We start from the raw sequence: 24,350 nt of genomic DNA, 5'->3' as shown, positions 1-24,350 counted from the left end.
ACTGACCAACAAATGCACTTGGTTGGATTCAGGCAACAAAAACACTTGGTTAGGTTTAGGAAAAAAGAACAGGGTTTGGCTTGATAATCTTGTGGGATGCGACCTCCGCTCTCGAGGGTGAAAGTCATCCATCCACCACCCCTCCTGCCCTCCATATTGGACTTTTGCTGCCTTAACTTTTCGTTCTTGCTCTCTGCAGCGTATCATGCCGATGTTAAAGGACAGCTTTTTTAGTCTGTGTCTGACGCTGCAAATCACTACCCAAGGGCCGGATTTCGACGACTTTGGAGTGAGACCGGGTTGGTTTGCCTGACAACCTCACATTGACAACAACACTACAAGACAATGGTTCAATGGTTCACTGGAGAATCATTTTTTACCTCTGGACAGAACCAGACTAGCTGTTTCCAGTCTCTATGCTAAGCTAAGCTAACTGGCCACTGGCCATAGTGTCATACCAGACAAACATGAAAGTGGTATCAGTGTTCTCATTTAACTCTTGGCAAGAGAGCAAATAAGTGTCTTTCCCAAAACTATCCCAAATTTTTTCTTTAATTTTTGTTATCAGTGCTTCTGATTATGTTGAAAATAAAATGTATTTAAGAGTAACCTTGCAGTAAGGGGACAGAAAACAGCTTTATAGTGATTATGATCTAAAATCTGTCCACCTTCTTTATTTTCAGATCCAGCTCTGAGTCAGTGCATCGAATTGTGCACTGCTTGCTATTATTTATTGAACTGAAATTATTCTTGAGGTCTGAAAGTGAGTGGCTGAGCTGATAAAAGGATTAACAGGATGTAACAGCTGGGAATGCATTTTAAAGAGTGAATTTTAAATGTGATTCAAGTGAAAAGCATTCTTTGATTAATCACAGCTGGCTGTACTGTACTTGTGGGTGACCGAATATTTGGGATGGGGCTGAGCTCAAAGGAATCAAACCAGTGTATGTACTCACTGAGCATGTTCCAAGCGTCATCTTGTCCACTTGATAAGAGTTTGGATGTAGAAGAAAGTAAGCCACTCATTAATGTACTATACCAACACAGCCATGCACTTCTATTGTACTTTGATTTATTGTATCCTCGTTCTTGGCAACGATTTTTTGAAAAAGATACATGCCTGTGTTTTGTAGCTGTCAAACAGGAAGTGCCAGAGGGTTTTGTTGAGTTGTCAGGACTTTTTTTTTTGTCTTTTCAGTTGAGGCCAAATGAAATTTTAGAGAGGTGCAGAGCCAGACAGGTGAAGTGTGTCTCTGTCCCTTCTTCTGTCTCAGTCTTTCGTGGGAATAGATCAAGCACAAGAATGAGACGGACCGAGAGGTAGAAAGAAAGGAAAGGTGAGATGGAGGTTGTTCGCGGTTGTAGATGTAACAGTCATTATTGTAAAGTCAATGTTTCAATCTCTCACAGCAGCCATTTTCCCTGAGAGTTATCCCTCGTGTCCTTGAACAAGACACTGAATCCCGCTCGCTCGCTGTTACTGTCACCATAATGCCAGCTACATGTCTTAAATGTAAGACGGACAAAGGTGGACAGAAATGACAAGTTGCCAATAATACAGCAAGCCGGCTTTGATATTGAAAGCCTCTTCTACAACAAAATCTGGCACGGAGAGAAATCCAAACAGTATCAGCTCAGAGCTCAAGGTGAATGCGAATACCATCCGGTCCACTCATGATGGCGAGCAACATGGCCAAATGATATCAACAAACAAAGTCCTGCGGATGCATGATTTAAGAGATCCTCCAATTAAGACAAAACCAAGTTTTTTCCAAGTTGTTGGCAACATCAAAGTAGCATCTTGGACTCTTTGATGAAGAGATGTTGATTAGGACCCAGAAAGCAGCCCTGCGCTAATTTCACAGGCAGGAAAGAGCCTGTTGCTGCCCCCAATTTAACCACAGGTTTACACTCTGGTTTCAGGGCTAATGTTGAAAAAGTTTTGACTGTGCAGGAGTTGATCCCACTTGTAATGTTACAACACGATATTCTTTGATGTCGAAATAACAGAAAGTACAAGGGATTTATTATTTGGCAATCTGAAGTCTGCTCATGTGAAGGTCCCCTGTTTGTTTGTTTCGTCCTCACCCTTGGGGGGGAGGCGGTTAGCTCAGCCTCGGGCCAGACACCTTTTTTAAGGTAGACAGCCCATCAAGATGAGTGACAAGAGCATGGGAGGAAGTGTGGGATAGAAAGTATACTTCCTGCCTGCCCTAAAGGAGAAGACTGTTTTACTGTTTCCACAACCTCCTCGCTAAATATGAACGCTGATACTGAGAGATGCCAAATTATGTTAAAGGTCCAGTGTGTAGGATTTAATGGCATCTAGTGGTGGGCATTAGGGGCAGCTGTGGCTCAGAGGTAGAGCGGGTCATCCACCAATCGGAAGATCAGTGGTTCAGTCCCCGGCTCCTCCTGTCTGCGTGTCGAAGTATCCTTGAGCAAGATACTGAACCCCAAATTGCTCCAGATGACACTTCCACCGGGATTCAGTGTCTTCCATTGGTGTGTGAATGAGTTAAAAAAAAACTAAAAATAAACTGAGTAGCAGGTGGCACCTTGTATGGTAATCTCAGCCACCAGTGTATGAATGTGTGTGTGTCAATGTGACTTGTAGTGTAAAAAGTGCTTTGAGTGGTTGGATGACTAGAAGGGCGCTATACGAGTGTAGGTCCATTTACCATTGTGGTGAGGTTGCTGAACAGAATAGCCCTATATAGAGCCAGTTGATTTGTCTGTCCTGGGCTGCTGTAGAACAACATGGTGGACATAATGGGAGAAGACCTGCTCCGTATGTAGATATAAAAGGCTCATTCTAAAGTAATGAAAATGCTACTTTTCTTATTTTTGGGTGATTGTAAACTAATGAAAACAATAAATATGAATATTATACTATCTCTGCCAATAGATACCCCTGAACTATACATACTGGAACTGAAATATTTGAACATACACTGGTACCATTTTTACTCAAAACAATTGATTAAGACACTCTATTGAATTTTTTTTTTTTTTTTTTTTTTTGTTAATGTAACATGCATAAATTGACACAGCATCCCAACAATAAACACAGGAAAATACCCAGTGCATCATATATAGATGTGAAAGTTCACTGACCAAGCTGCAATATTTGACGAGTTGAGATAAGAACGTGTTGCTCCACCAAGTAGAATTTGGAAATTTTTGTCTTTGGCGCCCTCCGGTGGCCGTTTAGAATAAGGCACAAGTGACAGATGGCAATGCAGTCGACTCCATTCCCTCCCCACCATGGATCCAAGCCAGGGACACTGACGTTAATCGGTGAGTACGAAAAAAAAAAGCCATCTGATTCTGATTTGAATTATTTTATAAACACATATATATTCAATGCATAGTTGCTTTAAGGACCCTTATAGTTAAAACTTTTTTGACACAAGACGCTAAATCAATTTGCACCTCTTGTCATGGCACACAAATTGCACGCACTGTGCTGCACAGTAACACTGAGCAGTGACTTTGGATGTTAATTTTGTGCTGTGGAATCATCCAACATGAGTCTAATTTCTTGGAAGGTTGGCTTTTGTTTTTGGGTTAGTCTAAAAAAAACAACTTCATAAGATTGTCCTGTTATACTTGAATAAATATCCATTTTTTATGTCACCTCAAAGGGTTTCTGAGCATGTTATCCTTCAATCTGTCTGGTATCAACATTAGTGGAGATATGGTTTTCAGCCATTTCAATCCAAACTTTAAAAATTAAAAAATAAACAGACAAAACATAGAATCATCCATGGATACACATTTAATTGGGTGCAATGTGTGAAATAATGACAGCTTGGTGTAACTGTGAAGCTAAATGCTAAGTGACCTCAAATCATACGTTCCTAAAGTGAGACTTGGAAACTTTTAAAAGAGGAAACAGCACATTCTTTCACTTCTGAACATTTTAATTTGAAGGCAGTGAAGCACATGCTTGCTCCATTTAAAACGATCAGCCAAACTCGGTCTGGTATGGTCATTAGTTTTGGTTGCTAATGTTAGCAAACTTTTAGCAGACATTGCTCAGTTTGCATGCTTTCTGGCTCTTCTCTACTTGTGCTACTATTACGTCAGGTTTTGCTGTTTATCTTATCCTGTTGAAGTGACAATGAAAGACACAAATACAGAAATACAGAAAGAAAGAGAGACAGACAGAAAAACAAACAGCAAGGCCGGTCCTAGACTTTTGGGAGCCCTAATCTTGTTTGGGGCCTTCACGAAAGTAACATGTTGCCACCTCACATGGCACTAAACCAAATTATGTGTACTGTATATATTAGTTTAAGCACTCATAATGCACAAGTAAGCAGGTAAAGACTAAAATGGGGCCTTTTAGCAGCAACACTGTCTTTAAATAGACCACAGTCTATTATTAGTATTATCTATTATTAGTATTAGTCTAAATACAGTATTTGTCTACAGCCCCCTCACACTAGCCCCTTTACACTGCCAGATTTTCTGCAAATGTTGGGCCGTTTTGCCGGCAAGCTGCGAGCACTTAGACACACAGAGTCGGATTGGCGAGTTTATCTAAGGCGCCCCAATTTTCCGCCTCGTAGGGTAGTCATATTGGGGGAACCCTTTTAGTTTAAACAGACTGAGGCGGCCTTCCGCAACGGGAGGGGCTGTTGAGGACTTGTGGGAGGAGCTGTTGATGACGCTGAACGTGCGAACCACTGGCGGTGGATAAACAGGAAACAGCTGATAGCAGGAATGAGCAGCTAGTAGCAAGAGGGAAATGCAAACCTGACAGACACTGTGAAGATGAGCACCTGGGGAGACAAGGAATAGCGCGCCCTCCTTGTCCTCGCAAACGAAGAGGCCATTAACCGTCAGATGACGGGGACGGTGAAGAATGGGCCGACTTATGAGAGAATTGCTAAAGAACTGACCAGCCACGGCTTCCCTCCCACGTCACTGTTTACGTCACACACTGAGCAACATGTTTTGTTACTTGCGCACACCCCCCATTGCCCTGAAAAAGGCGCATTCAGTATAAACAAAAGTAGGTTGCCGGTATTTTGCCGCACTCCCCAACATTTTAATTGTGCCATTATTTGTTTAAGCTAGCTGCACTGGGTTGGTGTTTGTACTGTCTGAGGCTGAATATGGATCAGCTGAAATTGTGATTGTACTGTCTGATGATCCAACATTTTCTCTACTGACAAATTGAAACATAATGCACTTGTAAATTATACAAGTACAATACAACTCTCCCAGATTTCTTTATACATTTTCAAATATAAAACTATCTATGCTATGGCTTGACTTAACACTTGATGGTTATTATGTGCATTCATATCGCCCAGTATGCCCTGTGGTAAAGAAGAAAGACACAGACAGACCGAACACAACGTAACTGATATTTTCTGGCATCAAATTTGGAGAGGAGAGAACACAGTTTACCAGACAAGAAAGTAAAATCTGTTTGGTTGTGTCATCATGGAGGTTGTAAATGTTGAAACCAGCTTTGATGCAAGAGGGAGGCAGGGCCCTTGCGTAATTTGCGGAGAATGCGCACCGTGCTCTCTGCTGTTTGTGGAACATTTCAAGTGCTCTTGGGGCCACTTGTGCTGACCATGAACCCCCGAGCAGCCACTTGGTTCACTCATGCATCAGGCCGGCTCTGACAAACAGACACATAAAAAAGCAAAGAGAAAAGCTTCCTCTGCTCGCCAGTTATCTATTATTTAGGCTGAATGCTAAGAGATAAACATATATCTAATGACCTAATCATTCGCACTAATTAGAAATATCTACTTTATATTTAGAGATGGTGACGACTTATTTGACAGTCGAGAAGAATGGAGTTGAGTTAAACGCATAAGTGAGAGGCAATGAGACAACGCTGGAACAACAGGCTGAAAGAGAAATCTGAGAGACAGTGAGTCAGAGAGGCTGAAAGACAAGAGTCAGCAGAGAGCAAGAGAGATGCAGAGATTGTTGTTCATTCATCCAATCTCGCAAACAACAGAGTTACAGACACTGAGACAGACGAGGGAGACGAGGAAGAAGAAGAGAGAGCGAGGCAAAGCGAGGAGGATCTTGTTCGGCAGAGAGATCACAGCAATACAGATCTATTTACAGATTAGTAATGGCTCTGCGTGTGTGTGTGTGTGTGTGTGTGTGTGTGTGTGTGCTGCAGGAACCAGTAGAACACAGTCATACTCACAATCACACACACACACAGTTGCATGCTCACTCACACACACATACTCACACAGCAAACATATATTTGCCTGCTTGTCCTTATATCCCCTGAGCAGTAAACAACAAATTGCCACTTTGCAGTATGTCGTTGACTGGCTGTGATGATAATGTGGCTCATTGTTGTAAGTGTGTTTGCTCCATCTACAGGCCTGGGTATGAATACATGGCATTTCATTGTAGGCATTTTAGGGGTTAAGTTGCATACATTAATTCCACTAACAGAATAATGTAAAACAAGCAAATCTGACATGTGTGAATATCAGGGCTGGAAATTGTTGAAAAATGATGATACCATACCAATACAAGTACAGTTACAGTGATACCGATACCAATAGAGTACCTCATTTGATGCCTTTTTTTTCCTACAGCTATGATCTGTCATGATTCTTAGAAGTGTGATGTTTTCTTAGAATTTCCCCTTAAAGTTAAGACTAGGACCTTGTTAAGATAAAAGTTATTCACAGAGCCCTTAAAAGAGCTCCTAAGGTGAACAACTGTCAGGAGCAGGGTGTAGGACTTTTAAGAGGGTTAAGAGCGAGAGGAGAATATGGTGGAAACACAAAGAGGTTGGAGAAATATCCCCCAAATACAGGATGTGAGTAAATGAAATGCTACAGATCAGGTCGTGCAGGGAAAATATGTGTGGTTGATGTCATAAGGGGTACACACACATTTCCCACCTGATGCTACAACACCAGAAATAAAGTCAAAACTGGAACAGTGCAGCAGTGATGACTTGAGTCTGTCTCAATCTTCAGCAGAGTGATCACACTAACACACACTTTCACAGTCAGCAGTTCATCTCATTTCCACTGGGTGACCACACTAGGACCCTACAATACCAGAGAGACGACACTTGCATTGACTCCTGTGGTATGCTGAAGTTAAGCCTCATGCGCCCTCTAGTGGGGCATGAGGGCATTATCTTTCCGACCAGAAAACCCATTCACTTACAGTATGTCTGACGCGCACTTGCTTGTAAGTTGATGAAAACGGCCTTGTTTTTACTTTTAGGTGTCTTGGTCATATTAAGTCATGCTTATAATTTGTTTATTTCAAAATGTAGAGAGTAACATTATGGTAGACAACTTTTTTTTTTTTTACTTGTAAACAGATCACAGATGCTCCTATTGCAGTAGATTATGATAGATTATGCTTTTAGGTTTGCTTGACTTTGGAAACGCGCAAGAATTCCTGGTCGGCAGCAGTGCAGCAATACTGAAGTTCAGTCAGTTCTTGGTTGGATATGCAACGTGCTATCCCGCCACTAGAGGGCACGTGACCAACTTTCCGCTTGACCAATGTATGTCGCTACTCTGGTATTGTAGGGTCCTAGTCCCACGGACGGTTTTCGCTATGGGCAATGTGGGCGACCGCCTAGGCCAATCTATGTGAGGGCACACGAGCGCCCATCAAAAAAAAAATCAAAAAAAAAAACTCGGCAGTTTTCTAGACTACCGCTTATTTCCACGTCAAGTTAGTGGAGTGGGTGCTGGGGCGCCCCTATTATCACGTTTCAACCAGCAGCAGAAAGGAAAGGCGAATCCTGGCGGTTGTAGGTTGAACGAGGGTCACAGACAAGAATACGGCGGAGGCTCATAGTGCTCTGCGGCGCAAGGTAACGGCTTACCGGCGACAGAGAAGTCCGACTCCAGGTCCAGTAATTTCCTCTTTCGTTGGTGTCATGACTGCCCAGTAGTACCTGGACAACCAAGCCGTGACGGCACACAGGTATGTGGCGTGTCAGAGGAGAAACGAGCCATTCACATTTCTCTCTTTGTGGCAGGTAACGGTCCACAAACCTCACCGCACTTTAGGGACTGTTCTTTAGTTATGAAGGGACTGCTCTTTACTCGCGCAGGGCATAAAACTAGCCAGGACTGCCTCTGCCTAGTCCACACCTTGCAGGCTCACAAAGGGGCGTATATGTGATAACCAATCACATCTGTTAAAAGAATGCGTCATACAACCACACCTCCTCACTAAGGTAAAAGTTTCCTTCCCTTACTTGCGCAGAGTTGCTCTGAGAACTTCCCTAAATCACTCCTAAGCTAGGACTCCTCCCTAAAAATTTTAAGGCTAAGTTAGGAGCCCTTTGAGAGGATTCTAAGAATGTTTGGTTTTTTCGATGTTCTCTACTGGCTCTTCAGCTTAGTTTAGTTGAGAAGGTAATGTGTTGTGTTTCTCATTGATTGACAGTCATTCATATTATCAGTAAAAGTATCATTTGGAAACATATTGACTCATCATGTCATCTATTCCAGAGGACGATAAAGACGTAGTGGATTAGGGATCCCCCATATGGAGTATAGATGTTAGTGGAGATGAAGAGGGAGCTAAGGATCAGGATGTGTAGAGGAATCGACTTTTGATGAGCTGGTCTTGGGCTCTGGATAAAGTGACTGGAGGTGAATGGGGTGAAGGAGGGCATGATGATTGCGCCTAAAATGACAGCTGACAGGAGCAGAGAGGAGAACAGATTTTAAAGTTTGGCAGCAGCAAGTGGTGTGAGTGGGACAGAGAAAGAATTGTGAATGAATGTGGCGTAAAGACAGTCTCCTTGATTGAACTCACGCTGAGCTTCATTAAGTTGCAGTGCTAAGGGTAAAGCATCAACTTCACCAGGAGGGTGTTGGTATGTGCAAACCAGCCAATCACACTCTTCTGCAGCAGTTACCTGCACTGTCCAAAATGTTTAATTTATCTTTTGGCAAGTGAGAAGAAAAATGACGCTGGAGACATCAGTGAAAAAAGTCTGAACAGACAAAAAGGAGAGTGATGACATTATGGCCCGTGCATATACATTTGAGCATTTTTATGCTGTGAATCACAGCAGTAATCAGTTCCTCTGACATGATCAGACAGTAAATATGCTATCAGTGTGTGGAGCGTGACAGTAATCACCACAGGTGGACTGAAATCATTAATACATCCAAACTGATTTACAGTACCTACCTTGACGACAAAATGGGTGAATTATTTTTCCACATCCTGATAGCCTTGGTGATTTCTTCAGTGACTCAAGAGGGCTTCAGCACAGATGAAATTTGAACAACCTTTGGGGAGAGTCTTTTTACAGAATGAGGAAAACAGAAATGGGAATAGATACTGAGTCAGACATAAATATACAGGGTATCAGAGGCTCCATCGGCTCACCAGAGACGTGTTGCATGTTGTTCAAAAGGGACTTTCTTGTAGCCTTACTGCTGCCTCCGGGGTGAGCAGCTGAGCCGGCTGTGTCACCACTTCGGTCACCCTGCCTGCATCTCAACACTGGCTGCTTCCTCTCTAGGACAATGAAAAGGGTAGTTAAGGACATATATGTTGAAAACACCTCAATATGAACATGCACCTCTTCTCATGAGCATTCCCAAGTACGTATAGGTCTCCACAGTTTCCAGTCCTTCAGTCTGAATGGTGACAGGTGTTAGTAGCATCCTTCTCCTATTGGCATTTCAGCAGCATGATAATACCACAGTCGAAACCATGAAGTATAAAGACAGAAATAGCTCCAGGCTGCACTTTATAAATGAAAAATAAATCTATTTTACATGTATATTTCAGTGAAAAACACTCAGATCAAAGGAGCTGGACCATTTATAGCACAAATGGTTACACAGATGTATTAGGCACGAAGGGCTCATGAGGATGCTGTACAGATTATAAAGCCCCCGGAGGCAAATTTGTGATTTGTTATATTGAGCTATGTAAATACAAAAAATTGACATGCTCCCAAGATGAATATAAGCAGCGTGCAACAGACTCCACAGGGAGTGCAGTAAACCTCTCTTGGGGTGTGCGGAGGAGAACGTGCATGATGCACAATAGATGCAGAGATATCACTGTTAAACTGCCCCAGTTGATGACTTACAATAAGACAATTATTTCTTGTATTACAAGTTTGCTGAAATGAGATGTTTTAGTATTCAAATGAGTTGTTATCTAATTAAATATGCACTGATTTGCATCTATTTCCAGACCATAAATCTGAATATTGGATAAAGCCAGGTTCAAAATTCTTGTTTCATTTTGTTAACGTGTTAAAGTGAAAGGTTTTTACATCACTCCATAAATCTGCAATACTGACAACAGCCATAAAAACTCCATTTTCTCATGTTTATAGGAATGAAATGTTATATAAATCAGGCTATGAATGATATATGAACAAACCCCTCTGTAAAAATCTTCAGAATATAGAGAGGAATAAAAGTGGAAAGTCTGGTGAATGTGAGTGCTACTAAAGTGGAGGTTTCTGGCTCAGAGTATAAAGATACATATTGTAAAATTTCATATGGACAAAAGTAAGACAGGTCAACAGGTTTAAATAAATAAATTAATATATGCGGGCGCTGTGCCGGACTGTTGTGGTGAAGAGGGAGCTGAGCCAGAAGGCGAAGCTTTCAATTTCCTGGTCCATCTTTGTCCCAACCCTCACCTATGGTCATGAGCTCTAGGTAGTGACTGAAAGAATGACACCGCGGATGCAAGCAGCCAAAATGAGTTTCCTCCGTGGGGTGGCTGGGCTCAGCCATGAAGATAGGGTAAGGAGCTTGGACATCCAGAGGGAGCTCGGAGTAGAGCCGCTGCTGCTTTGCATCGAAAGGGATCAGTTGAGGTGGTTCGGCCATCTGATCAGGATGCCTCCTGGGTGTCTCCTGTTAGAGGTGTTCGGGCACGTCCCACTGGTAGGAGGCCCCGGGGCAGACCCGGAACACTGGAGGGATTACATATCCCATCTGGCCTGGGAACACCTTGGGTTCATTCTGGAGGAGCTGGAAAACGTTGCAGAGGAGAGGGATGTCTGGGGTGCTTTGCATGGCCTGCTGCCCCCGCGACCCGACTTCGGATAAGCGGATGAAAATGGATGGATGGATAAATTAATAAATATTACAGACATCACCAAACTTCCTCTGTTTATTACTTACACTAAGACAATTATTTTTATTATTTTTCAAAATTCATTCATTTTCATAGCCGCGTAAAGTCGTTTGGGCGCTGGAGCCTATCCCAGCTGACACTGGGCGAGAGGCAGGGTACATCCTGGACAGGTCACCAGACTATCACAGGGCTGACACATAGAGACAGACAACCATTCACACTCACATTCACACCTACGGGCAATTTAGAGTCATCAGTTAACCTGCATGTCTTTGGACTGTGGGAGGAAGCCGGAGTACCCAGAGAAAACCCACAATGACATGAGGAGAACATGCAAACTCTGCACAGAAGAGCTCCCCCACCCGTGGTATGAACCAGGAACCCTTTGTGAGGCAACAATGCTAACCACTGCACCACTGTGCTGCCATTTTTTCCCCCTGAAGTTTAATGAGGAAAACTATTGAAATATGCACTTTTTTAAAAAGTACATTTACAGAATAGAATTCTGAATTTAAATAAACACCTACATTTATATTTTGGCTTTTTTCTTTCCACTAATCTGAAAGTCAACATGTTGTGGAAGCAAAATAGCGAAAACACTATGCTTTCACTTGGGGTGTAAGTAATGTAATGATGAAATAAGATCTAAATCTACGAGGACAAGACATCAGAGAGAGAGAAAAGTGTCTCTGAAATTCAAATTTGCTTAACTGAAAGAATGTTGTGTTGTTTATCAAAGACTGGTTTGTCTAAATAATTGTTCTGGTGAGAAAATGCCTAAATATGTAGATAAACATCATTAAAACTTTTTAAGCAATGCCAGTGTGACATAGACGCAGTTTACTACAGTAAGTGCAACTTTGTTGTGAAAATTAATTAAATGTGACCATTTGTATGAGTTATACTTGAATGCTTAGTTATTCTTGTCACTGTAATAATAAGCAACAACTTGGCAAAAAGTTTATGGACAAACTGCTGAGTCAGTGCAGCAATGATCAGTCCACAGGAGATATAAAGTTCTGGAGAAAGTGCTGAAGACTATATGGGAACTCAGCAATTAGACAACCTCCACCAATTAAATGCGCTGCTTGGATCAAGCTGCTGTAAGCTTTAATCTGCCACAGCGCCTTATATCCAGCAACTGTCTGACATATGAAGACCGTGAGAAGTTATATTTAATTGTTAGCATTGCTTTCGGTTATCTGTGGGGCTGGGTGGGAGCTGGGCTGGGTGACTGAGGCGGTCACTCTCCTCCCCTCGCTGCTCGCTAAGATAAGAGCCGAAAAACCACAAATGTGTCAGAGAACACCCCGAGTCGCCTTCAGCTTCAAGGACTCGCATTTGTTCAGAATGACTGATTCAAACTCGTGAGTATTTACAGTTCTTTGTTGTTTTTACTTAATGAATTCAGTAAAAATCACCTGTACAATACAGAAACACCTGTGTGTGGACATGTCTTGCAGTGATAAGGTGCAGACAGATGACAAGAGTCGTAAAGGGGGCAAAAAGAAGCAAAAGAAGGGAGATGCCTGGAGACCAGAGGGTCCCAGGGACCCATTTGCTATGGTTGGTGTCTTTCTGTGAATGCATACATGCAGTGATGTACAGTATGTGTGCTCATGAACCTGTCTGTGAGTGTGCTGTAACGCATATCATGCATGAAACAGATAAATGTGCCTTCTGAGATATCAGTTTTGGCTGTGCGGATCGAGCTGACTTGTGCTGCTGTGTGGCGGTCAGATATCAATCTTTCCAGGAAAGATTGTATACTAACTTGTCCTTGCCTGTCTTGTTCTGCCCTAGCTGGACTCCCTTCCTGAGTCGAAGCAGCAGGAGATCCAGAGAGCCCTCCACCTCTTCACCTTGGGCCCAAGCCTGCCCAAGAACCTGCAGCAGGCCAAAAAACACACGTACAGATTCTGGGATACGCAGCCTGTCCCCAGACTGGGTAAGACGGAATTTCTCTTCCAGCAATTATTTGCTGGAGAACTAAAAAAAAACAAAAACAAATATCGCCTTAAACTTGATACTGTTAGAATATTTTTCTAGGAAATATAAGGCTACAGCCAGCAACTAGTTAGCTTAGCTTAGCATAAAGACTGGAAACAGGGGGAACAGCTGAATCCTTGCTGGACTGGGAGTGTATCAATGCCCCCAGGAGCTCTATAATCCCCACCTCAGTATCCTCTTAATACGACCCATTAAGAGGACCTTACTAAAGGTTTATGTACTTAGCAATGTTTTTACCTTAGGTTAAATGTTCAATGTATGTTTCTCTGGATCAATACTTTGAAATCACCCACCTACAGCGTACAGCCAACTAATACCCTTCTCAAAACCTATGCCCTCAAATTTGCTGGCCACACAGTTTTTTTTAATTTTCTTAATATTACTTTAGATATTACTGACCTGACCTTATTACAACTGTAATATTAGTTGACCTTTTTGGGCTATTTGAGCTGCAAAGATGGTCCCTATCAGACCCTCATCAATCTCTTACAGTGTTCCTAGCGGAAAATGTCACTGCTCACAATTTTCTTGGTTTCATCAGAAAATAACGAATATAAGGTGGCAAAAGTCAAGAGTTGGGCAGATAGGTGGTGGTGAATGAGTCCGACAAACACTAACCTTCACCCGGGAGAGTGGTGTTCCCATCCCGTGAGATCATAAAGTCAAACCCTGTTCTTTTTTTCTAAACCCAACCACGTGCGTTTGTTGTTGAAGTTAAAAAACAACAATTTTTGCGGCGTTGTACCGACGTAGTGCATTTATTTTGAAAGAGGCTGTATGTAAACGGTAAATTTCCTGTGAAAACGGAAGTGTATTTTGAAAGAGCACGATGACGGTAACAGGCAGAAGTTGACAGGGTGTCCCAGAACGTCAACAACCAACGCATCCAGGATCCCTTGCACGTTGTATCTGGAAGTGGTGGTCAATGACCAAATGTCAATATGTGACAAGGTCGGAGTGAGAATGTGTTGGTATCACCTAAATCCCCCCCCTTAGGAGAAATAAGGAGCAAAGGAATAAATCACCAGCAGCTCTTTTGCTGTGCTCGTAGGCTTCTCAGAGGTTTCTCAACTCTGAAGACAGTGAAAATACAGAGTTGAGACTTGAGTCACTGAGACAAATTTCTGCAATTCAGTGGCAGGGAGACATATTCATGTGTGTCCGGCGGTAAAAAAATTCTGTAACAAAGGAATGTCAGGACTGGACTGATTGTGGGGATTCTCTTGCCGAAATTCGCTACCAATAGTAGCGATGCACCGATCCGATATCTGGATTGAATATTGGCCCCGATATCATCAAAATAGATGGATCGGGTATTGGAAAATGCAACCTATACCTGAGGCGATCCTTTCCCTCTAAATCTATTGTGATGCGAGCTACGTCATACGTCATGGAGCAAAGGAGAGAATCTGCTGTGTGGAGGTATTTCACACTGTTTCAACTGCTGTTGCACAATCATTGATTTTTGTTGAAAATAAATAGTTCATTACTGCATTAATCGGTTTCATCTTGTTTCATTTTATCTTAGGAAAGAACTGTGTAGTCATCAATGCCTGATGCCTCTAGTCTTTTCCGTTCTACATGTAAAGGTATATAGCTTTTTAGGTCAACCATGGCATCGGATCGGTATCAGGTGTTGGCTGATTCTCAAAGCCACAGCATCGGGATCGGTATTGAAACTGAAAAAGCTGGATCGGTGCATCTCTAACCAAAAGTTAAACCAAGACATTTAGTTTTGCACTGCCGCAGAATCAAATGGCCGCTAGCTGAGCTCTCAACTGCCACTTTCTATAGGCCCCATTTTACAGCTGTTTGGCGTGTTTTCTGTGTAAGAGGTAGGGGGGGTTTGTTACTTTAGACAGAGCAAGGCTAGCTGTTTCCCCTTGTTTCCAGTCTTTATGCAAATCTACAGTAAGCTAATCGGCTGCAGACTGCAGGTTAATATTTTAATAGAGATATTTGAGTGTGGTACCAATCTTCTCATCTACAGTAATTCCCCTGCAGAAAGCACATACGGTAAGTGTATTTACCAAAATGCTGAATTTTTCCTTTAGGTCTAAAAGTATGTGCTATTCAGTGTGCACAAAGTCAAGATTGCAAATCCGTCTTTTGATTATTTTAAACCCTAAATTGTTCAACTTTTAAGCTACATCTACCAATTTGTTGGCACACTCCCATCTATTGCAGCCCATTTAGACCAACAGCATTGGCAGGCGTGTTATCATATTCCCCTGGTTGTGTGTGTGTATGGCACCTGAGGGTATGAGCTGGTAGAGAACATGACACAAAAAACATTGCTCTGCCCCTTCGTTAAAAAATCCCACAGCATACCTTTAACTCCTCTGCTGATTAAAGCCTCGACATGACGTTGCATACTAATTTCATGGATCTAAAATTGAGATGGATCTCTCATTTGCACAGACTTTAATGTTCAGGCCCCCTTTAATGTATGCTTTTAAGAGGGGGAAACTCTATAATCCTATTTTAGTGCTGTCGTTATTGTAGAGCATTCATTTTAAAAAGCCATTACACAAAGTCCATACATCATTCATGATAATTACAAGATTGAGAATCAAGATATGTTTCTCTCATGTGTTTTTGTGTGTGCTCATGTCCTCAGGTGACAGTGTTGAGACTCATGGCCCAATAGTAGAGGGTGAAGCAAGTGTCCGCACGGAGCCCTACTCTCTACCTAAAGGTTTCTCCTGGGACACTCTGGATCTGAGCAGCCCTACGGTGGTAAGTTACTTACTGCAGGTTTGTAAATCATGAGAAACTGCTTCACACACGTCTGTCCAAATGGTGTCTCTCAGAGGTAAGGAACTGTACTTTTCTTAGTGTGACGTTTGGGAAAAATGTACTCAAATACAGGCAAATTCAATGCTTTCCATCTGTCATTGCAGTTGAAAGAGTTGTGCACCCTGCTCAGTGAGAACTACATGGAAGAGGATGACAACACTATCAGATTTGAGTTCTCGCCGGAGTATCTGCAATGGTAAGCTTCAAGCAGGCACATTTAGTCACTTTTTGCCTCCAGATTTTTTGGTGTAAAGATGGTTAAAAAATGTGTGTATCCACTATTTTACATTTGTCTCTATCACCATGTATGTCAATGAGAAAAAGCCTTTTTGGGTCACAGGGCATCACGTAACAGATGTTATTACACTATTTGGCCAGTATGAAATCTGGTTTTAAATCTTAGCGCACTTCCTGGGGACCAAAAACAGATTTAAAACAAATATTTGCAGTTTAAGGAGGGGTTACAGGACTATTTCTTGGCGCTGAGTAGCTGCCAGGCACTAAGTGGAGACTTAAGGAAGTTCCTATACCTGGCCAAGGAACAGTCCAGCACAAACTGATGACATATGAAGTGAGCTTTAGGTACTGATAAGTAAATTTTGATAGCATGGACAAAGCCAGGCTAGCGCTTTCTCCCTTTTTCCAGTCCTTGTGCTAAGCTAAGCTAACTAGCTGCTAGCTGTAGTCTTAGGGTGCTACCTGCCCTGTATGGTTCCATTCAATCAAACTCAAGTTTGTTTGCCCCCTAAGTGCGGTTCGTTTGGGCAGGTGTGAACACAGCAATCATACTCGGGTGCGCACGAAAACAACCGGACCAAGATGTTCTTGAAGAGGTGGTCTTGGTCCGGTTACAAACGCACTTTTGTGGTGAGAACATGTTCCGACCTCGATCAGAACCAACTGCAGTCACATGACACATTGTTTGGGTTAAACATGAGCATGTTACAGTCCTGGAGGATTATTAATGTGCACCTCCTCCTGTACTGCCTTAATATGCACATTCAGCACATCCAATGCATCAAAACATTGTTTTCTAGTTGGAGCCGCGCCTCGTTTTCAAACTGTATGGTTTGACTAAAATGAACAATGACAGCAATATAGTCCATGATGACCGGCGCTAAAATCAACCTGCGTAGTTGTCCCTCCATTGTGACATTAGAAAGTGTCACATTTATCTTGCAAGTGTACTCTTCTTCAACGTTTTGTTTACTTCCTGGATTTTTCCCACATGGAAATTCTGACCAATCAAGAGCAGCTTTCTCACATAAGGCATTTTATCTGGTCTGCTTGTAAATGCTGCCGTGAGAACACAAACCAACTTTAGGTAATTATACAACTTTGGAACAAATTAGTCCCTGATTCAAACCAAAGGAGACAACTCAAGGTCTGAAAGCACCCTTATTTTTCAGTAAGTCCTCCAACCCATACAACCACTTCAGTCATTTGTTTTTGGCCCCTAAAATGACCCACTGGAGTGATTCCTAAACCTACCAATATATTGGGTTTACTGGGTCAACATTCTGTGGGGCTTTTTTTTTTTTTTTACCCATTCATCGATCCCATCCTCTTCCCTGTGCAGACTTTACCGCTTACTACTGCGTTACTTGACTTCGTCCTTTGCTCTTTGTCATAACTACTACAGCCACTAGAGGTCGCTGTCTTCCAATAACGTAAATATTGGTCGCAATAAGCTGCTTGTACAAATAAAATATAGTCGTACTTTGAAGGAGGACGACTCTCATATTTAACGGACAGAAATCAGAGTGGTATTAATCTTCCTGACTAACTCTCTGTGAATAAGCGTACTTCCCAAAATGTCAGTCTGTTTCTTTCATGTTCACACATCACACCTTAGAACAGCTTAGTATAACTGCGACACATTTCTTTTACCCTCTGAGTTACACTAAGGGAATTAAGGCGTTGAGAGTCTAAGAAAGAACAACATCATTTTTCCCACTTGACTTTCCAGCCTGACCCTCCAACACACCGTTATCAGTTACAAGCCAGCTCCTCTAATCTCTCCACTTGTGCCTTTTTTCCTCTCTGATCTGCATAAACGGTATCTCCACCTTCAGGGAACACTTACATCAAAACATAATAACATTTACTTTGATAGCAATAATTAACAGTAGCATTCCAGGAATTGGCACAGGTCTGTGGCTCTGAGCTTAAAGAAAGCTGCTGTTATTCATTCAGCTGAGTCATCTCATGCTCAATTCTTTTATTGGAAATTGTCCTTAATCAGAGTTTATTGAACAAGCCCTGCATGTATTCACAGAGTCATATTGCAGACAATGACATTCTCTTCCCCTTAAGGGCTTTACAACCTCCTAACTGGCTGGCCCAGTGGCACTGTGGTGTGCGGGTAGACACCAATAACAAGTTAGTCGGCTTCATTGCTGCTCTTCCTGCAGACGTCCGCATATACGAGACGTGAGTAGCTCATAAATATATGCAAAGGTATGTGTTTGTGTGAAACCTGACGAGCTGTATTAGCATTCAGAGCACTCACTAACAAAACTGTAGCAATTTTACCTGAAAGTGTCTCAAAGCAAATTTTCAAAACGTGCTCTCCTGCAGGGAGAAGCGGATGGTGCGGGTCAAATTCCTGTGTGTTCATAAGAAGCTGCGCCTCAAGCGGATGACTCCAGTTCTGATCCGAGAGCTCACCAGACGGGTCAACCAGCAGGGCTTCTACCAGGCTGTCTACACAGCTGGTGTAGTGCTGCCCACACCGCTGAGCTCCTGCAGGTACGAGCTGGATTGATTCATATTTGATTTAAAGGCAAAGTTAAGCTGCAATTAGCACTTTTAAAGCCCCTGGAAATAAAACACTTAATTCACCTCTTTAATATGAGGGATGGGGTTTGACTTGAAAACAACATGTTCTGCCAAATCACAAGAACTTTGATTATGTCACATGGCAGATTTTTGCTTTTATGTTTGCTTTGTTTGAAGCAGCAGAGTGCATTTGGGGAAAGATGATGTCATTTATTTTGAAGCTGCCAGGTTACTGTCAATCAAATCTGATAAAACCACAACGACCCAGTCCTGGGTTTTTGAGCATTAAACCCAAATTTAAAGTCCCCCTCCAGACATGTTTTCAAGTATGTAAAAATATTCTGCCATAAATCATATTTTGTTTAACATTCAGAAAAGGGACCAGAGGCAGATCTACTCTTTCTCCTGAGTCCTAAAACCCAGAAATGAGTTATCATTTCAGCACTCCTGTTGCCCTCGTCTTGAAGTCAATGGGTTTTCGCTAGGTGCCTGAAATAAGGTCTGTGATTAACACAAGCTCAGCAGACTTTCACGTTTTGTTCTATGACATAAAATACGTCAGTAAATACCAGAGTTGTTAATTTTAAACATTTATGAGTCTTAAAAAAAGCTAACAAGTAAATGAGACTACAGAACATCATCACGCCGACGTGTGACCATAGCGTAGTTCGTTTATAGCCTAATGTTAACTTTTTTACTCCTAACAATTGCATTTAAGCTTCAATAATCATGAAACTGGTGTTCGTTGTGAAGATTATCTTGCTAGACAAAATGTGTAAGTATCCTAAACATTTGTTTGCTGCAGAGCTTATTTTCTACAATAATCCAAAATCCAATGGGAAAATTCCATTTTGGCTTTTTGATGAGGGAACTAGGGCGATGCTAAGAACCATGTTGGTCAACAGAAGAACGTCATCCCCGGAACATTCCTTTGAGAAATTCTGGTTCTGGCCTCCGCCTCGCCCACCAGTATGCTGCAGTAGCTTTTACTTTGTCCAGTGCTAAAAGAGCAGTGCCAACATGCCGTGCCTCCATATAGCTATATGTATGTATGTATGGGGTGCCGTTTGTAAAGTGTCTCACGCTGAAAATAACATCAACATTTTGCCACATTTAGCTTCAAACAATGTTTAAAAATGTTGTAAAGAAAGAAAAAGAATTTTTTAACGTCACCTTTTACCACATTTACAGCAATATTTGTTAACTTAGAAATATATTAAATAGTTACATTTAAATATTAAATGTGGCACCTAAATGTTAAATGTTAAATCTAAATCTAAATCTAAATATTAAATCTAAATCTAAATGCTAAATCTAAATCTAAATCTTAAATCTAAATCTAAATGTTAAATCTAAATGTTCTGGGTGAAACTAAATATTTAGCTAATATGCAAATTCACACTGCCGGTCACCGGAAGTACCAAAAAAAAAGCTTGAGATGGTCAGACTGTGTTTATAGAATCAAATAACAAATTAAAACCAACTTATCGGGGGAAATGGACACTTGAACATACATTAGCATCATAATAACTACCTAAAATAACAAGAAACATGTTTGGAGAAATTTTATTTGACATTTTCAGCGTGAGCCACTTTACAAACGGCACCTCATATGTATGCGAGTCAATGGGATGTTTATTTATTTCTATGAGATCCTCCCTGATCTCTGATGTCTTTGCAAAACTCCTCCTTCCTTTTTTTCAGTTCAGAATTTGCCTTGATTTTGTTGAAAAATGTTTGCGGCAGATTTCGGACAGACCGTATGGACTGTGCCACAGGAAGTCAGCGTAAAAATGAATTAGATAACAGTCCGATGCTCTATCCGTGCAGTTTTTTCTGAGTGAAAAGTTTGATGGCATGTTTCTCTAGTTAACACTGGTAGCATGCTAACTATGTTACATTCAGAGTGTATACATAGTGGATCATATGTTAACAAAATATTTCACAAAACTGGCCACACTACTGACAACTTCCTCACTTATTTGTCGCCATTCATTATTGGTCCTGTTTTTGTCTCGGTACTGCTCCATGCGCATATTTCGATGGCGTAAAAACATTTGCCGTTTCTGTGGTGGTGTTTGTATCCATCTGTAAAGTGTTCTTGTGTTGAACACTAGGGGGCGTACTCCATCTAGTATATGAAAATAGAGAGCTCCGGGGATGACATATCTCTGTAGGCCATGTGGAAGTTAGTGTCGCCCTGGTTCCGTTGTCAAAACGCAGATGGGATTTTTTCCATTGGATTTTGGTTTGTTGCAAGAAATCTGTGTCAAACAAATGTTTATGGTACTTCCACGTTTTTGTCCAGCAAGATAATCTTGACAAGTGCACTCTGTGCTAGACGTTTCAGGCGTCTTTGCCCATGTTGTGTATAAGGGTTAGGGTGTTTTCTGTATTAGACGGTGATTGACTTTCGTATTATATATCAAATAATGTTTACTACTGCCATTCTGCCATCCACTAAGCACTTTGCTGTACTTGAAATACTTGTCTAAATACTGTCACAACTATTTTGTCGCATTCCTATGCAATGACGATAAAGGCTCTCCAGTTCTAGTTCTAGTGACGTACCTAACGTAGGTCGCCCAGGGTGCGTTTAAATCTCAGATTAAAGGAAGTGCACATCTGCCCACTCAGTAGAGGAGTCTGAAAACCTCTCTAGTGACAAACTTTGCCCAGGTACAAGGCAGAATAGTCAAGGTCAGACATTTTAGAGGGAAATGACCATAAGGAAAACACATTTTCAAGTAGAGGGAGACTTTAACTTCGGTAACGGCTTATTTTAGTCATGAATATATCATAGTTTTTAGAGTTTTTAACACTATGACGAATTAAATCATCACTCTCATCCCTTCTAAGTAGCAATCATGCAGTCTTTGTTTTAAATGTAATGTAGATATTTCTTTCAAATAAGCATGGTACAGTGAGGACTACAAATTAGCTTTAGTTCTGTACCCTATACATCTCATCTTTGGTAATTCTCTTCTGAAGCGACCTTCTACCTTCACTGTCCCCACCAAATAAACAAACTCAATCTTTCAGGTGCTGGCATCGCCCTCTGAATCTCCGAAAACTGACGGACGTGAGCTACCCAGGGCTGAGACAGAACATACCCCTACAGAGAGCTCTCAAGTTCAACCGTCTGCCTGAGGTTAGTTTGTGCTGCCACCTAGAGGCGAGAATCCGTCAGTGCCATTATGGTCTGACATTGGCCTGACATCACAGTATTTTTACCTGACTGATCAAAATATAGGACTGGGGAAAAGGCATATACAAAATGTTTAAAGATATTGAGGATAATTATTAGTGGTTTGTGGGAAAAGATTTTTCTGTAGCACTCACTGAGAGTGTTTCTTGTCTTTCCTCCTCTCTCCAACAGGTGACAAAGACACCAGGCCTGCGCCCCATGACCAAAAAAGATGCTGCAAAGGTACACTCACTACTGCAGGCAAACCTCGGCAAGTTCCACCTCAGCCCGATGCTGTCTCTGCAGGAAGTGGAGCACTGGCTGGTGCCGAGGGAGAATGTGATTGACGCCTACGTTGTGGAGGTCTGACCTTACAATTTGTCAATTTCAATTTTCAGTTTCTCTGGAGAGGGAAGAGATTTCCTCGCCATTTTCTGGAAATAACTGATTCACTTTCCCCTCCTCGCGCACAGGGTGATGATGGCACGCTGACAGACGTGGTGAGTTTCTACGGCGTCTCCTACAAGGTGCTGAATCACCCAGTGCACGCCGGCCTCAGAGCAGCTCATCTGCTTTACGTTGCCTCTACCGCCACAGGCCCTGTTGACCTCATGGAGGACACACTGGTCCTGGCTAAGTCTGTGAGTGTGTCAGAATAAAACTGTTATAGGACAGAATTTTAATAGCGTAATTAGCATCAGATTTGGTTTACTGTTTTCTTTTCTCACTGACAGAAAGGTTTTGATGTCTTCTGTGCTCTGGATGTGATGGATAACATGAGTTTCCTGGAGACGCTCAAGTTCAGCATCAATGACAGGAGCCTTCATTACTACCTGTACAACTGGATGTGTCCTAATATGAGCCCAGACAAGGTACTGACTACTGTAATATCTCCACCTGCCAGGACACGTCTCTGTCAAACTGTGTGTTGGGCGGATTATGAGACAGTGGGTCCCTGAGCACAGATAGATAGATTGGTCCTCTTAAGGTTATTTTAACTCTTTGAAGTCATTTTATGTGTCTTTGTAGTGGCTTTGTTTGTCCTTTTTGGTTGTTTTGTGTCTCCTTGTGGTTGTTTACTTCATTTTTGTGGTTATTTTGTATGGACTATACGTATTTGCAGTTGCTTTGCCTCTCTTTAGGTTAACTTTGAGTCTTTTTGTGGCCATTTTGTGTGTCTTTCTCGGTTATTTTGTGTTTCTCTGTGGTTGTTTTGCGTCTCTTTGAGGTAATTTTTGTCCTCTCTGGTTGTTTTGCCTGTTTTTGTTGTTATTTTGTGTCCGTCCACAGTTCCTTTGCATCTCTTAGAGGTAGTTTTGAGTCTATTTAAAGTCATTTTGTGCCTCTTTGTGGCCATTTTGTGTCTTTGTAGTCATTTTGTGTGTCTTTAAAATCATTTCGTGTCTCTTTGAGGTCATTTTGTGTCTTTCCGTAGTCATTTTGTGTGTCCTTTTTGGTTGTTTTGTGTCTTGTCTTGTGTGTTGTTTTGCCTATTTTTGTATTTAATTTGTATTTGCAGTTCCTTTGCCTCTCTGTAAGATAATCTGAAGTCTTTTTTTTTGTGATTTTGTGCCTCTTTGTGGTTGTTCTGTGTCTCTTTGAGGTAATGTCTGTCCTTTTTGGTTGTTTTGTGTCTCCCTGTGGTTGTTTTGCCTTTTTTGTGGTTATTTTGTATCTCTTTATTTTAAGTGAAATTTGCAGCTGACACTTTTGGGCCCGTGGGCCTGTGCTATTCAGTAATCCATCCATACATAGAGGAGTAAAGAAACCAGAAAATATTCACATTGAAGAAGCTGGAATCAGAGAATTTTGACTGTATTTCCTTAAAAAATGACTCAAACCAATTAATCAATTACCACATTAGTTGGTGATCAATAGTTGACAGCTAATTAAGCGATTAAATGTTGGAGCTCTATTCCACTAATACGGTATATTACACATTAGAGCACTCATTCAAACAGTTCATGTTTGTGCAACAGGGCGGTAAACTCAGTCTGTATATGTCCAAAGTCATGATGTACATTTCCCTTATTGCCACACAGTGGGGCCGGTGGAAATCATCTCATTATAGCTGAAACATGTGTTTGATATCTGCCAGTCATCAGTAACTGATAGTAACAGCTGTATGTTTGACAGGTGGGCTTGGTGTTTCCTAACTAACCTGCCACTGAAAGAGGACGGAGTGGTGGAGATGAGAGGAGCAGAGTGATCGGCGCTGACGATGGATATCCGACTGCATCACCAGCATGGCTTTGGGTTTAAAATGTAAAATGACACAGTGCAAAACACAAACACAGTCACAAATCTGTGAAGGAAATAAAGACAGAATTCCATTTGTAAATACATTCATCATCTGGGTGTCACTTATTCACTGGGTGCAGCGTTTCTGCGACAGGAAATGATTGTTTCTGACATGGTGGAGAATTGAGTAAACATATTCAAGCAGTTCAGAAAATGCGCCCTGTAC

The 24,350-nt window shown here is 41.7% G+C and overlaps 1 protein-coding gene across 1 annotated transcript; it reads left to right on the top strand.

Annotated features, from left to right (window-relative positions):
• Positions 1-12,334: 12,334 nt before the first annotated feature.
• Positions 12,335-24,228, top strand: LOC117246953 (glycylpeptide N-tetradecanoyltransferase 2-like). The gene is made up of 12 exons (XM_033611001.2): positions 12,335-12,473; positions 12,570-12,672; positions 12,910-13,054; positions 15,737-15,855; positions 16,020-16,111; positions 18,232-18,348; positions 18,496-18,666; positions 21,739-21,847; positions 22,076-22,246; positions 22,357-22,524; positions 22,618-22,755; positions 24,020-24,228. Exons 1-12 carry the CDS (start codon positions 12,400-12,402, stop codon positions 24,041-24,043), a joined length of 1,431 nt encoding a protein of 476 aa, XP_033466892.2. The 5' UTR covers positions 12,335-12,399; the 3' UTR covers positions 24,044-24,228.
• The last annotated feature ends 122 nt before the right edge of the window (positions 24,229-24,350 follow it).

This window comes from Epinephelus lanceolatus, chromosome 21, assembly GCF_041903045.1.
Source record: "Epinephelus lanceolatus isolate andai-2023 chromosome 21, ASM4190304v1, whole genome shotgun sequence".
NCBI lineage: Eukaryota > Metazoa > Chordata > Actinopteri > Perciformes > Serranidae > Epinephelus > Epinephelus lanceolatus.
The sequence above is the reverse complement of the archived record's forward strand: the minus strand, read 5'-3'. Positions and strand labels throughout refer to the sequence as shown.

What these genes read in the sequence shown, in the direction of transcription:
- LOC117246953 (XM_033611001.2), top strand. Translation starts at nt 12,400, where the DNA reads ATGTGTCAGAGAACACCCCGAGTCGCCTTCAGCTTCAAGGACTCGCAT. An exon ending in AGAATGACTGATTCAAACTC is followed by an intron (nt 12,474 to 12,569) that starts GTGAGTATTTAC and finishes CATGTCTTGCAG; the next exon opens with TGATAAGGTGCAGACAGATG. An exon ending in CCAGGGACCCATTTGCTATG is followed by an intron (nt 12,673 to 12,909) that starts GTTGGTGTCTTT and finishes GTTCTGCCCTAG; the next exon opens with CTGGACTCCCTTCCTGAGTC.